The sequence below is a fragment of the Schistocerca americana genome, chromosome 6 (assembly GCF_021461395.2).
Source record: "Schistocerca americana isolate TAMUIC-IGC-003095 chromosome 6, iqSchAmer2.1, whole genome shotgun sequence".
In the NCBI taxonomy this organism is placed as follows: Eukaryota; Metazoa; Arthropoda; class Insecta; order Orthoptera; family Acrididae; genus Schistocerca; species Schistocerca americana.
In genome coordinates this window covers 580,025,442-580,041,060 of record NC_060124.1, presented here as the reverse complement: position 1 = coordinate 580,041,060, position 15,619 = coordinate 580,025,442, and the positions used below count along the sequence as shown (strand labels likewise).

The window sequence follows — 15,619 nt, the reverse complement described above, 5'->3', positions numbered from 1 at the left end:
GTTTGTAAAGCTAAAGATAACTGATCATCAGTTATAAGAAGGACAATAAAATTATATGAATTATGGTGTAAATAGTACTTTGATAAACCTTTGTATCTGCTGCTTATACATGATGTGTGTAATTATTTTTGATGAAAGTTACAAGATAAAAATAGTAATTTAGGAAGCATAGAAACATAACAGATGGGGAAATTCCTCCTTATTATGTCACAATCTCCCTACATACAATGGCCTCCTTGCTTATGGCCCTGCCACTGTCAAATTCTATCTCTCCTGTGTCCTCCAAATCCACCACCTCAGTCCTCGAGAGTAATACGTACAAACAAATACATTGGCACATACGTGGGAATCAGTATGGTCCACACAAATCGGTGCCAACCTGTTTGAGCCATCTGAAGGGAACCTTCCTAGTAATCCAAAATCGAAAACCTCTTAATTGAATCAGGTTCATTGATATCTTTATAATCTGTGCACTGGGCAAAGCCACTCTCTCTCCCATCTGCTTCACCTGGTCTTCCTCAGCCCAGCTTATCACTTCCTGGATGTTGACATGTATACATCTCCTATATCACTATAAAAACCTCTGGTCTTATTACACCCACTAATCATCAACAGAACCTCCATTTTGATAGCGGTCACTGCTTCCACACTAAAGTGATTTCCATGTAGTCTGCCTACCTTGGTTGAATCATCTGCAGTCATGAGCAACCCCTTGCCCAATATTCTGTCTTGCTAAGTGCTTTACAGAGCTGTTACCCTCCAAACATAGTCCACAAATAAATCTTCTGTGCCATATCCAAACATACACCTAATCCTCTGATCATTCCCAGTACCTACATTCACTCTGGACTGGAACAACTTAACTGTATCAGCCAGAGCTTCAACCTCTTACCAACCCTTTCCCACCACCTCTATGAAATGCTCTGGTACTCTAATCTGTCCTTATGCCACATATGCTTCCAACACTTCACCACATGGGTCATACACGTGTGGGGAGGAAACCAATGAGTAAGACTACCATACACACCTTATTTCTGCCCCATCAGACATATCCTATTTTATCCTCTTCTGCCTTGCGTTTGTTCTATACTGAACTGTATGAGGCACAACTAATAGTGAAAGCAAGTCATGTCATCTCTGCTGTAACTTCTGCACAGTATTTTATGGTGGCATGACCACCAACCAGCTGCCCACCTGAATAAATACTGTGGCCGAGACCAACTGCAAAATTGGTCACCTAGTTTTGTGCACGTGTGCACACAGTATGTAATTGAAACATTGGGCATTGACTGGGACTTAAGAGCCTAAAATTGTAGCTAAGCTTTTGGTCAATGTCCTTATAAAGGGTTAACTAAAAAAAAAACATGCACATACTCTCCCTTCATTACATTTTCTCAGCTGGCTACATCGTCATAGCACAGGTCGGGCTACTGTGTAGGGACAATTTTCATCTTGTTTGTTTGCCTGTCAATACCCAATGTCTCAACTATATGGTGAGTAGCTACCTTTACTACTTCCATTATTTGTATTCAACCCAAGACTTTAGATTTCAGCGCTGTTCAAACTGCAAATCTGTCTTACAGTTACATCTGTTGTAATTGATTTCTTTTGAAGGGTATAACTACCATTGTAGTTGCTCCTTCATCATATTTTCTTGTTAAAATTTGCTCAAAAATTTTGCACTTTCCGTGAAATGAAAATTATGTGCTCACTTCAGGTAAAAGTAGTCGACGAAACTGGAAAGATGGTACCACTTGGTACCACTGGCGAACTCTGGGTGCGTGGCTACTGCAATATGCTAGGTTATTGGGGTGACAAAAAACACACAGAAGAAACAATCAGAGAGGATCGATGGCTCAGAACAGGGTATGTACAAATCACATGCTATATTACACCACTGTTTAGATTTATTTCAAATATGTTAATGAAAGTATACCAACAGCAGAGTTGCTGCTATTCTTTATATTACAAAAACATCCAGCAAATTCTCTTGGGTAATCAAAACTGGATAATGTTCTGGACAAATCGCTAAAAGTGTTTTATCACTTATTTCCTCGACTTGAAATCTTTTAGTCAGCTCTGTATTCCACCTTAATATGTAATGAACATAAACTGAGAAATAGAAGTTTTATACTGAGGTTACCTAGTAATAAAATGTTACTCACAGCTGTTAAGATGAATTATATTTTTTCTTAGTAGTTTCAATCAGTAATGCTCATTCTCATACAGAGCCTGTCACTGAAACTAGTAGTAAAATAACATAATTTGTCTTGGCAGAACCTGGTGAATATTATCGACTAAGAGTCCTTTGCCACAGTACTCTGCACACTTGGCTGTAATACGTGCATAATATTTTGTCAACAAAATGAGTTACCAGGCTTACTAATGTCTGGAGGCAGCAGCACCACCTCTCTTTTAATCCCTATGTGCTTGATCCACTTCTTCTGCAGCCTACAGAGGTGAACCAATCATTATATGCTAGATTCTCCCCATGGTACTACCACATCTGATGTGCTATCACTCAAAAATTTTGAAGTGCTTAACACAGTGCATTTTGTTTGACTTCATGTTTGGATTCTCAGATGCCATTCTCAGCATCCACTGTCCTTTAATGAAATGGAAGGTACCATCCCAGACAAGAAATATCTGATCAATCTTGTCACAATCCAAATTTCAATTGATTCATCTATGACCCAAGGATTAGATGTCATTGAGAGTACCTTCATTTATAATAAATTAAACTAAGCAGAAATGTGTTCATTAGGATTTAAGATTATGCAACAAAAATAGAAAAGAAACAACTGAAAATAATAAGGATAGTAATAAAACAAAACATACACCTATGTTGGGTAGACACCACATTTGAGCATGTAAGATTCCAGGTGGCGAAATAACAACAAAAAATATAAAATTTTAATATTGCTTTAAATTTTTGCATAGTTAAAGAGATGAATCAGAAACACAAACAATAATTAAGAGAATGTCTGCTGTACATATTATGCAAGAGACACACTGAAGCTATACTAGCTACATAGAAAAAATATTAACTTTTAATCTGATAAAGGAAGAAGTTGGCCCCAGAGGAGAGTACAGCACAATGAACTCTTGCAAGCTACAAACAAAATTACAGACTGGCATAATGTGTGTGAATTATCACTTTATCTGGGTTCAAGATGTCGAGAAAGTTTTTGTCTAGGTTTGCCCAAATCCTTTTCAAACAAAACGAGAATTAGTGTTAACTCAACCTTTGTTAGTATACTGAAGAATATATTGCTATAGCTTCCCTTACAATTCATAAAGGTAGTGAGAGATTCAGGTCACCTGAAACTAGCAATACCAGATATTCACTACTTTCCATGACATTATCATGTTGTTGTATGTGACGTCATGCAGATGCAAACAGGAAGGGAACTATACGCTAGCAATAATGTCTATTGTACCCATTAGTTTAAAGAAGTGGCTCAATATAACTGTTAGGAATTTGAAGAATTACATGCTTGCCACCAGCTGTACAGTTTATTCTATAATGGCGCTAGTTTTGGTTGTAGTGACCATCTTCACATGAACAAAAGCTGCACTGTAGATGAATAAGCAGACCAGCCTTCTATAGAATAAACTGAAAACTTCAGTCATGAAGCATGTATAGGGCCATATATAACAGGTCACAATTAAGATACCAGCATAAAATTGACTTTTCCCACACTAAACTGAGTGATCATTTAGAAAGTGTCACTAGGACTGGTATCTGTTGACATGAGTACATGAAAGTAGTTGTTGTTTGAGGTACTCATGTCAGCAGTGGCCAGTCCTAGTGGCACTACCTTAATGATCACTCACTTTAATAACAGTGGAAATGAAATTGTACTGTTTGCTTCTAGTGCAGAAGTTACTTTTGTTCTGGTATCATGATCATGGCCTATTATGTTGTTCTGTAAACATTTTTTGATTCAGTTGGTTTTCAGATTATCCTAAGAAAAGTTTTTTGTTTGTAATTTTTTGCAATGTAGGTCATTGTGACTAACTGATCTTTAGCCTGTAGCATAGCTCAAAGTAAGTCAGACTGAAAGGTGACAACTTGGTTGAGAGTTAGCAAAGCCAATAAAACTGAGTATCAGATCTTAATGTGGAGAAATATTGATCTGTAGTGTAGCTTGAGTTTTATGGTTTAGTAATGATTTAGTTAAATGGTACCAAAGATTTCAGTTAATACAGAATTAAGGAAGAAATATGCAAGGTGGAGTCCACACCAGTTAAACTATTCTTGGCATTCATAGAGGAAGTTTTCAGATCCTATAGCTGGAAGTATGAAGAAGGAACACGAGATGCCAGAACATAACTGAATGAAATTTGTTCACTGATGACATATTGTTTCCCTCTAGTGTGATTAAGCATCAACAATGAGTAGAAGAAACTAATACCACAGTATTTGTAGCAGACCTGAAAATTGATTAAAGTAAGACTGGAAATAATGCAACATCTTACACAGAAAATAGTGCAAATTAACAGTAAAATCATAGAACTGGATAAGTTCATGTATTTAAGGCAGCGGAAGACCTTCGGAAGGATAGCTGCAGACATAAACAGAAGAGTAGAAAATGACCTAAAGTGCTTTTGGTAAACTAAATGGAGTTTTCAAAATTAAGCTTCCAGTGTTTGTGAAAAGGAGGGTTTACAGTCGGCATATATTGCCTGGTTTCACTATATGTTGCAAGGTGTGGACTCTTAATGGAAAAATGATTCAAAGTAGTGGTTAAGCAGCATGGACCTGTATAGTTATATATCATAAAATTTTTGAAAACATACTCAGCGATCTTATTTGTTAAAATTAAAATTTAAATCAATCTTGATCGCAATTTTTTTTATTTATTGGAGTTAGTGAGCGGTTTAGACTCTTTCATAGAGTCATCTTCAGACTCCAGAGCAGTGGATGGACACTGCCAGACGAGTTTCTAGGGTCACAGATCACACTTATTAATAATTATAATACAGAGTCATATCTCCTGTTACAGTTACATTGTCAGCATGTAGACCAAGTCCTTTCATCAATACATGAATTTTTTCATCATTACTTACTTTTCTACATGAAAGTGTATACAATGTAAATGACAAATTGCTATATACATAACTAGGTCTACTTTGTGTCTTCGGATCGATACTGTGAAGGATTCCAGTCCAGGTAATGAAGCATTTTCACAATGAACAATGGCGAGTGTAAACCAACTGCTATCATTATTTCCTGTTGTGACGTCAAAGGAATTCTGTCATCGTATCGCTCTACATTTTCTAGGAATTCCACATTTCACTATCTTCAGTCTAATATTGCCAACCATCTCACCTGCAAACAATGGTGAACTAACTGGGGGCAATGGGATGGGGTTGAGGTATGGTTTCTGCCCTCTCAAATTCACTTGGAGAGGTAAATGATCTACAGTCAATTGGTGATAAAAATTAAGCTGCCCATCAGGAAATATGTGATTGATACTTCAGTTGACAATAATTTATGCTCGTTACTGAATCAGATCACATTCTTGAAGCTACTGTCTGTCTGACCATGTTAAACATCTTATAACTTGATGTGACTCTTCAAGCTCTCCCAGTGGATGTCTTGTAAATAGTCTTCACAATCTTGCCGTCGGATCACGTTGTGGAAATTCCACAATATTTCCTCGGAGCAACTTTCAGACATCTTCAGGTGGTTCAACCTTGCTGGTGGCTAGGTAAGACTGATGGTATCTGCACATCAATGCCCATTTCTAGAACATGCACATGAAGAATGCGTAGGCACAGAAATCGTGCCTGCACATTCTTCGCACGCGTGTTCTAGAAACAGGGCGTCGATGTGTAGATACAGTCAGTCGTGCCTATCCACCAGCAATGTTGAACCACCTGAAGATGTCGGATAGTTGCTCCAAGGAAAGGAATTTGCACAACGTGATCCAACGGCAAGACTGTGAAGGCTATTTAGGTCTTATAACTTCTCCTAGACTCTGTCCCGTCCTAACCTGCCCTGTCCTTCTCTTTCTTTGTCCCATTTTTTAGTCCATGCCTCTTTAACTTTCCATAAAGAAATGCCCTACTGGGAGACAAGCACTGACTGTATTTGTAATGAACCACTTTTGTGTAAAATTTAGCCATGTGAAAATAGGACAACTCGCATGAGATTAGCAACATCTGCTGGCCAGTTAGGAGAAAGCTGGAACTGCTTTACATGTAATCGTCAGTTGACTCAGGTTACTGCGGTGACCAGCAAAGGCACCTTTTATGTGCAATTCATCAATGTGTAGCTCTGATCTTCCAGTCTGATTGCTTGTGGTGCCTGGAAGAAGTCTTACCTGAGAATATCAGGACTGCATTCTTTTAAAATGACAAATTCAGGGGCTGCATCCTGTCATATATATTCTTGTAATAGATCTACCTGTCAGCTGGATGTATTTCCCATTTGTGATTTTCAGCACAATTACTTTGATATCACAGAACATAGTCATTTTAACTGGCAACGAAAATCATTTAACATGATAGAAAAAGAAACTGCTGTGTTGTCTAGCACCTGAAATGGTTGGCTGTTGATGGTGAATCGATGCCATCTTGGTAACTGTCACCCATGGAAGATTTACATGTGTGACAGCCTCAACAGCATAGATGGCCACCTCACTTGGTTTTCCTGAATTCAGCAGCTAGGCAAGTGGCTGGACCCTCTGAGATGGGAAATGGCTACAGCATGTTGAGGAGTGATCTCATCCAGGGTACAGAAACTAGCTTTGACCCACAACTTGACTGTAATCATGTGAAGTTGAACAGCATTAATAGGACTGTTGTGAAACTGACATCTTGTTGTGTAATAGTCATCAAACACTCATATTCTTTCTCTGCAGCCTCCAAATGTCTGTCCTTCTGCAGTGCTTCATACTTGCTGTAAGAGTTGGTTGTACCTGCCTCAGCCAGATATTGGACTGTCATTTGACGGCTGTGCCACAGGTCCAAATTGGTAATAGCCATTCTTCATGGGGCATTCATCTGATGGTGGAGACTGGTGCCAAAGATACATACATCTCTTCAATGTTCTCTACTACCTCCTGCCATATGGGGTCAACGTTAATGGGCTCTATATCTTATGTATTCAGTGCAACTGTTTTGGCTGCCATAAAATGCTGTGAGTCTTCTTTTACAACCTGGTGTAGGAGAGAAGCAAAATCATAGTGATCTTCCACAACTGTCATAGGAACCTCTTTCATCTGACTCTTCTCTTGTACATTTCCATGATGTGCTGTCACAGCTTCATGAATTTTTGTGTTACTGTGTTGTTGTTTAATAACTTGGTACATGTATTCTGTGACGCCTTTCATGAAATATGAGATTTTGTCAGATTCTGTCATATTAGGATACACAATATTGCAAAGGGTCAAAACATTCTGTATATAAGACTGCCACCCCTCCATGACAATGATGCCTGCTCATAGATAATTCTTCTGCTAAGTGGACTTGCTGTTGATTGTCACCAAATGTTTTCTTCGCTTCAGCTTGAAATTTGTCCCAGCTTTTGAGTTTGTCTTCATTGTTCTCTGCACATTCTTGGGTTGTGCTGTCCAGGTAAAAGCATAATTTTCCAAACACAGCATGTCATCCCACTTGTTGTATTTGCTGATTTGGTCAAGTCCTTTAATGTTACACTGGGTTGTGGCCAGTATCTCCAGAAAAACAGTGACAGAGCCTGATCTACTCCCGTTTTGGAGTCTATTGTCTTCTGACTACATGGACCTTGGGAATGATATATTGTTTTTATTCTGATTCCTGCCCATGTAGGTGATGGCTTTTGTATTGCTTAATTGGAGCCACATTGATGTAGATGTTTTGAAGTACATGCCATCTTCAGCAAACTGTCATGTTGAAATCACAATAAAGTCCAAATCTGATGGCAGTATCGTCAGTGAGGTAAAACACTTAAAATTGAAGACAAATTTATTACTGACATCAGTGTGCAGGCAGAGCAGAACTGACTTCCTGGACAAAGTATGCAGCTGATACGCAAATGTGCCCCCCCCTCCCCCCGCCCCCCCCCACATACACACACACACACACACACACACACACACACACACACACACACAAAAATAACAGATTTTAATAAGATGCTTCCATTTCTTACAGGGACGCTTTCATCCTTGAAGAAAATGGTTATGGTAAAATTGTTGGCAGGATAAAAGATATGATTATTCGCGGAGGAGAAAATATATTCCCAAAGGAAATAGAAATACTATTGGAGACTCATCCAAGTATTTCAGAAGCTCAGGTAGGAAGACTTCTTCATTTATTCACATATTCAGCTTTATTCCCATGCTTGCTTGAATTACATTTGTGATTTCTCATGTTAATCAGATTCGGTATTTTTATCCTAAACATTTTCAGTGCATAGCCAGGGCTTTTTTTTTTTTCGACAGTCACAAATACAACCCTCACTCACATTGTACACATTGTATCTTTCTGCTGTACAGTTTTCAATGTTCTTTGCTTCTTCAATAATTTTAAGTTTTTCTTTAGCTGTGTATGAGTGATGATGAGAGCTTCTGGCCTTCATAAGTTAACATATGGTTAATACTTCACTTCTAACATGCTCACATTAAGATTGAGGCTACAACACCTCTATAGTATAACGAGATCTATTTTTGGAGATGGAGCAGTACCAACCTTATTATAATTAACCCATGCAACCCAGTTTCCATCCTTAAGTTTGGGGAAAATATGCGCAGATTATTCGTGTATATATTTTAATAGTACTATATTAATAGCATTATGTATTAAAAATTAACTGGATGACTGCCTACATACTCAACAAATAGAGTATTAGACAAATGGCATTATTATCTTGCGTGTAACAATATTTTACTTTAGCAAGCCGAAGTATTTCCTGTGTTTTGAATCTGCACTTGTTATTTTATTTAGGTGTTTGGGATAGCTGATGACAGACTTGGTGAACAAGTGTGTGTCGCCATAAGTACCAAAAAGGGCCACAAACTGACCGAACAAGATGTGAAAGACTTCTGCAGAGGAAAGGTAGGGTGCAAACCTAGTCCTTGTTAATCTTCTCAACATTAAATATGTTGTGTGGCCTTGGTTGCCTGAGACTGCAGTCACACACGTCTGTCTCATTTATTTTTTAATCTATTTTTGATGATTGCCTTACTGGTCAAAAGCTTTATTTGTGACAGTCTTTTTGTCGTACGTATCTGCGACTTAGCATCATCGCTATATGGTGAGTAGCAGCTTTCCTTTTCATATTATAGTTACATTCCACCCTGGATTTTTCCATTGTTTGATCAAGTAATGAGAGTATTCTGCTCAATATTGCTGGAGTTTCAAAATTGTTTTGGAGTTATTCTCTGATGAGTAGGGAAAACAATTAGTGCATTAGAGCTGCTATCAAAGATTGTCACTACAGTTACATGAAATAATAGTAACTAATAGTTCATTTTGTTCTAAATACAATAGCCAGTTCTTGAACAATCTTGTTTTATTATTTATACCATAAAAACATGTATAAATCAGTTTAAAATTACTAAGTTTCAAAACTAAGAGTTCCTTTATTTATAAAAAAAGTTTCAAGGACTTGGAAATACTTAATACAATATTCACCAAGTATCTCAGCTCACAGACTCTGCTAAATACCAGGTTGAGAGGAAAATCATCAATCCAGGACCAACCATACAAATGATTTGAAAGCCGGGAACTTGGAGGGAGGCGATTCATCAAGAAAAGCAAAATTAATAAAACATCCAGGAAAGATGTATGTCAGGCATATCACACTTGCTGTAGGAAAAGATCTGCAAAAGAGAGAATTTTTAGAAAGAATGGAAATATTTGAACATTTGAAGTCTTAGGTTGACGCCAGTCAATAATTGACTTTTTGTAGTCACCACACTAATATAGAAATATGAACTATCACGTTAGAACAGCTAGCAGGATACTGGATTATGAAAGAAGGGGTTAGATTAGTTGTTATTGGAAGACCATGTAGAGCAAGATACGCAACAGTAGTATTGTCACAAGTGTATAAACCATATAGGAAGAGTGCTGAGTAGAGAAATGCTCTCTCTCCCTCTCTCTCTCTCTCTCTCTCTCTCTCTCTCTCTCTCTCTCTGGGGGACAGGGGGGAGGAGATGTCTGTAGCTAGTGAAATCAGTACGATTATGTTTCAGTATTGTGAAAAGGAAAGTTGCTACTCACCATATAGCGGAGATCCCGACTCCAATCCAGACACAAACAACACCTATCCCATCAAAAGCAGGACCACCTGTGAAACCAGTCATGTAATCTACAAGCTATGCTGCAACCACTGTGCTGCATTCTATGTGGGCATGAAAACCGACAAGCTGTATGTCCCAATGTATGGCCACTGACAAACTGGGGCTAAGAAACAAGTGGACCACCCTATTGCTGAGCACACTACCAAACACATCATTCATTTCAATGACTGCCTCACAGCCTGTGCCATATGGATCCTTGCCACAAACACCAGATGTCCAGGATTTGTGCAGATGTGAACTTTCCCTGCAATGTATCCTACATTCCCGTAACCCTCCTGGCCTCAACCTTTGTTAGTCATTGTCCTCTCCCATGCAGCCCCTTCTCTATTCCCATTCCAGCACTACACAGCCCTTATTCCTTCATCACACAGTAATTTCACTTCCCCCTCCTGATTGCACATAGCTATCCTACCCTTTTTACACCTTGACCCTCCATGCTCCCCAACAGCACTCCACCATGCCTACCCTACTATCCTTCCCTCTCCCATCCTCCTCCTTACCCCCACCCAGTTGCCACTCTCATCATGCACCGGTTCTGCAGCTCGCAGTGTGGGCTCAGTCACCTGAGACTGCAGTCAAGTGTGTGTGAGGTGTGCGTGTGTGAGGTGTGTGTGTGTGTGTGTGTGTGTGTGTGTGTGTGTGTGTGTATGTGTGCTGTCTAATTCTGACGAAGGCCTTACTGACCAAAAGCTATTATTTGTGACAGTCTTTTTATTGTGCCTATCTGCAACTCAGCATCTCCACTATATGGTGAGTAGCAACTTTCCTTTTCACAATATTGTTGCATTCCATCGTATTGTGCCTATCTGCAACTCAGCATCTCCATCGAGGAGGAGGAGGAGGAGGAAATGTGGATTGATTTGACATATGCAGTAAAATGTTATAAGAATAATTACATAATATAGATGTACTAAATTAAGGACTGCACAAAATTAAGTACCTTTAAAAAAGTGGATATCATCATTTGATGTGGATCTATGTGAAATGTATGTTCATTTCCAGTATTTCTCCAAAATCTCTGTATGTTAAACAATATTACGCTATAATATATCGTGCTATGTGGAGCCTTGTAGTATAGTTCAGAATAACTATTGTTGAACATTTCTGCCACATGGAGTTAAACACAAAAAATGAACAGTGAAATTCACTCCCAATAGAAGTATAAACAATATCCATATAATTATTAGATTTAATTTCCACAATTGTCCATCTCAAGAAGTTAATCCTAATCACAGCCTGCAGTAGCTGGTATTAATTTACAACTTGACAAAATCCACATCCTTGAAGACACTCCTTCATTATGGGATTTACAGAACTTTTTGTATGTATAAATAAATGAAAGTCCATTTTGTCTATTTTAAACATTCAAATTGTAGTCTTAAACATTTCATGTGTTTATTCTGTGCTGATCAATACAAAGCTGTATGCTTGTAATTTAAGATATCTTGCCATATACAGTTTCTGCAGTTTGGCAATATATTGACTTTAATAACTTCTCTTCTCTTTTTTGAACAGATTGCACATTTCAAGATACCACACTACATCAGATTTGTGAAGGAATTTCCAAAGACTGTGTCAGGAAAAATTCAAAAATTTAAACTGAGGAATATGTTAGAAAAAGAACTTGGGAAAGAAACACAGTGAATGATGATGCAGTCATGAAATGAAGTATTCTGTGTAACTGTAAAAGAAAATTTTATTGTGCTTAAAATATTCTTTAGGATATTTAAATAATAAATCTGAAAAGCAGAATGAACAACAAACAAACTGTTAAGTTTAAATCAATGTTCTTAGTTAATATTGAATAGCTGCCATAAGAAACTTGAAAAATAATTTGTATAGATCAATGGAGCACCTTCATCATGTAAATGTAACTATGAACAGCAAGTGACAGAAGTCACTGATATTAGAATACTGGCACTATTCAGTGCATACTACATAAAAATGTATAGATGCTGAGTATAATATTTATAAATTAATAACCTAATTTGATGTTACAGTAAGTAAACTTTTTTTAATTGTAAAGTCTTGGGCATTTTTCTATGTTCTGTGAGTCAGCTTCCACCTCCACCAGTTCAAATATTTCAAATTGTTTTTACCAGAATGAAGATTTTAATCCCATACTGGCATCGGGAGCAGTGCAAGAGAGGATGTGAAACATTAGAATTTTTTAAAAAATGTACTCTGCATGTTGTGATTTGGTAATTGCTCTATGGTATAGAGCTGATTTGAAAAACTTTTGACTTCTCCGAACAACTGGTTCTGTTCACACAATACACAAAAATTAACATGCAAATTAATAATGAAATTGTGCTAATGACATAAGTATCACATCAAAGTGCTGCATCTTTCTACTTGAAATGCTGAAAAATAGAACTTGTAATACAATAAATGTTCATATAAACCTGTTATCTGATGGATTAAAAATAAAGGAATGCACAAATAACTCAAAATCAGCACATATATTATGAAATCATTTAAATTTACATCCAACAATGCTTACATTGTGACAGCTGAAAGCAAAAAGACAAGTGCGAACAGCCAGGCTTCTAGCAGATCTCTAAAAAATTTGAAGGGTGCAACTTCTTACATAAGCATTCACATACAAAACCATTGACATCCATATACATATAGATACAAATATTGGTACATACACACAAAAAAATAAAATATTTGGAAAGGGGTATTACAGTGCCCACTGAATGACTATGATACAGATCATTGCTTTGTTGCAACTAGTCATTCACCCTTTACACATCAAAAGGAACTGATGATATGTACACATTTCTTTGTCTTGTTTGATGAAAACTGTTTCAGTAAGTGTACTGTTCAATCATTGTGTAGTCCTTGGCATGGATTAGCCTTCTGTCAACATGATATGTGAGTGAAACAGTGTTCCAGAGTTGAGTGTTGATTCCGCACTCTTGTTGGCTTGTGCACACATGCAATCTTTGGCTGTGAGTCCATTGGAGAAGTGACATCAGTTGCGGGTTATGACATCAGACAAACACAGTGTTGTCTTCCTCATTCTCACTCCTGTGTCCGCTCTCATACATGCAGCAGTGCTGAGGCTCCATGATTCATGAAACATTTGTGCACTGACATAACTGCACTTCTGTTGTGCATATGGAATTAAAATACATATATAATACGTAAGTCCACACACACCCTATTGGCAGCACAACCTCATTAAGAAAGTGGCATCAGTTCTTTCCTAAGGTAACTGTACCCCTTGGTACCTGGCAGAAATGCTGTTTTTAGATTCACCTATTTACAATGGATATCAAATAACAACAAAGGGTCGTAATAAACTATTGTTCATTTTTCATCGTGTTTTCTACTGGAAAGGTTTGGGCGTTGTCCATTGCAGAAACAAAGCAAATTCAGGCAAAGCTGAAAGTTCATTGTCTGTTGGATAACACATTGCTTATCTACAAGGATTAAAAAGTGGTTGTTGATATTCACATGGTTATCACTGTGTCCATAAGCTTTGTTTTCTTGTTTTAAATGGCACAATAATGTGCACTGCGTAGACATGCAGTGACAATTACAGTTTATTGCTGGTGTGCTGCAGCTTTATTCAGACACGACTGTCCAACACGGCACACCTTTCTTTCATGAGGTAAGTTTACACCTTTTGTACCCGGCAGAAATGCTGTTTTAAAAAACTAAACTCCACCCAAACAGGCCATAATGGCCCAACAATACCAGGCAGCAGCCATGTCATCCTCAGCCCACCGGTGGATGTGGAGGGCCCTGTGGTCAGCACAGTGCTCTCCCGTGTGTCAGTTTACAAGACCGGAGCCGCTACTCCTCAATCAAGTAGCTCCTCAGTTGTGCCTCAAAAGGGCTGAGTACACGCCGTTTGCCAACAGCTCTCAGCAGACTGAATGGTCATGCACCCAAGTGCTAGCAGAGCCCAACAGTGATAAACTTTGGTGATCTAATGGGAACTTGTATTGCCACTGCGGCAAGGCCATTAACCCAGAAATGGTGTTTACTTGTGCTGATATTTGTTTAGCACCCCACCAGGGATCAGGATTACATACAATGCACTAATTCTCCAGCTCAGCATGTGATTGGTCATTGTTTAGCAGATGCACACCACTAGTTTGTTTTTTTGTTATAATAGTACTCTAGGTATCTTCGTACATAAGCTGTGTGGGGTAGCCATGCGGTCTGAGGCTCTTTGTCACAGTTTGCGCCACCTCCCTCCCCCCCCCCCCCCCACCCTCCCCCTCCCTGTTGGAGGCTATCCTCCGTCAGGCATGGGTGTGTATGTGTTGCCCATAGCGTAAGTTAGTTTAAGTTACATTAAGTAATGTGTAATCTTAGGGGCTGATGACCTCAGCAGTTTGGTCCCATAGAACTTGCCACAAATTTCTACGTTTGTAATATTTCCTCCGTTGTTGTTGCTGTTGTTGCAATCGCATTAGTGATATGATGTCGCAACGTAGGAATATCATCCACTTTAGTCGCATACATACGGTCCTTCATGAATGACTTGAACTCAAGCAGTGAAATGTCGGGTGAATGTGATGGCCGGGAAATGAGTCCTTCGTGTCCAATCCAACAATTGGGAAATTTCCTATCAAGGAACTTGCAAACAGCCATTGACCAATGCGGCGGAGCTCAATCTTGTTGAAAAATGATGTTGGGTTGCAAGTCTTGTATCTGAGGGTACACAAAGTGCTCCAACATGTCCAGATGTACTGATCCATTCACTGTTTGTTCCACAAAGTAGAATGGTCCAACAATCCTGTTGTGCAGTAACTTACACCAGACGTTTAATTTAGGGCTATCACGAACATGTTCAATGACAATGTGCAGATTTTGAAAACCCCAAATCCAAACATTATGCCTATTAACCCTTCCTGATAGATGAAAGGTTGCCTCATCTGAGAATAAACATCTTTCCAGGAAGCTGTCATCCGTATCAATCTGCTGCAGCACATCCACAGCAAATTGTTGTTGGTGTGGTTTGTCGTTCGGTGTCAGATGTTGCAAAATTTGCACTTTATAAGCACACACATGAAGATGCTGGTGAACTACTCGATGTAATGGTGATCGACGTACATAAAGTTGCCTAGATGCTTGACGAATTGACTTATGTGGGCTCCCGAGAAACGTTTGTCTGATGTTCTTCACCGTCTCTTCTAAAACTCCATAACATGCACCGCCAGAATGTTTCAGTACCCTATCTGTAACCAGAAACTTCCTATACCATTCCTTAATTGTTTTCACATCGGGTGGATCACATTCATACACACGACAATAATTTCTTTGCACAGTAATCGGGGAGTTTGTTTCTGCACACCACA

At 38.5% G+C, this 15,619-nt stretch overlaps 1 protein-coding gene across 1 annotated transcript in view; it reads left to right on the top strand.

Annotated features, from left to right (window-relative positions):
* The window catches only part of LOC124619619 (medium-chain acyl-CoA ligase ACSF2, mitochondrial-like), a 215,173-nt gene extending 202,430 nt beyond the window's left edge, over positions 1-12,743 (top strand). Inside the window, exons 10-13 of the mRNA XM_047146127.1 lie at positions 1,718-1,866; positions 8,146-8,287; positions 8,938-9,048; positions 11,814-12,743. Coding sequence (XP_047002083.1) covers positions 1,718-1,866; positions 8,146-8,287; positions 8,938-9,048; positions 11,814-11,942 — 531 coding nt within the window. The 3' untranslated portion in view covers positions 11,943-12,743. The remainder of the gene's footprint in view (positions 1-1,717; positions 1,867-8,145; positions 8,288-8,937; positions 9,049-11,813) is intronic.
* Positions 12,744-15,619: the final 2,876 nt, after the last annotated feature.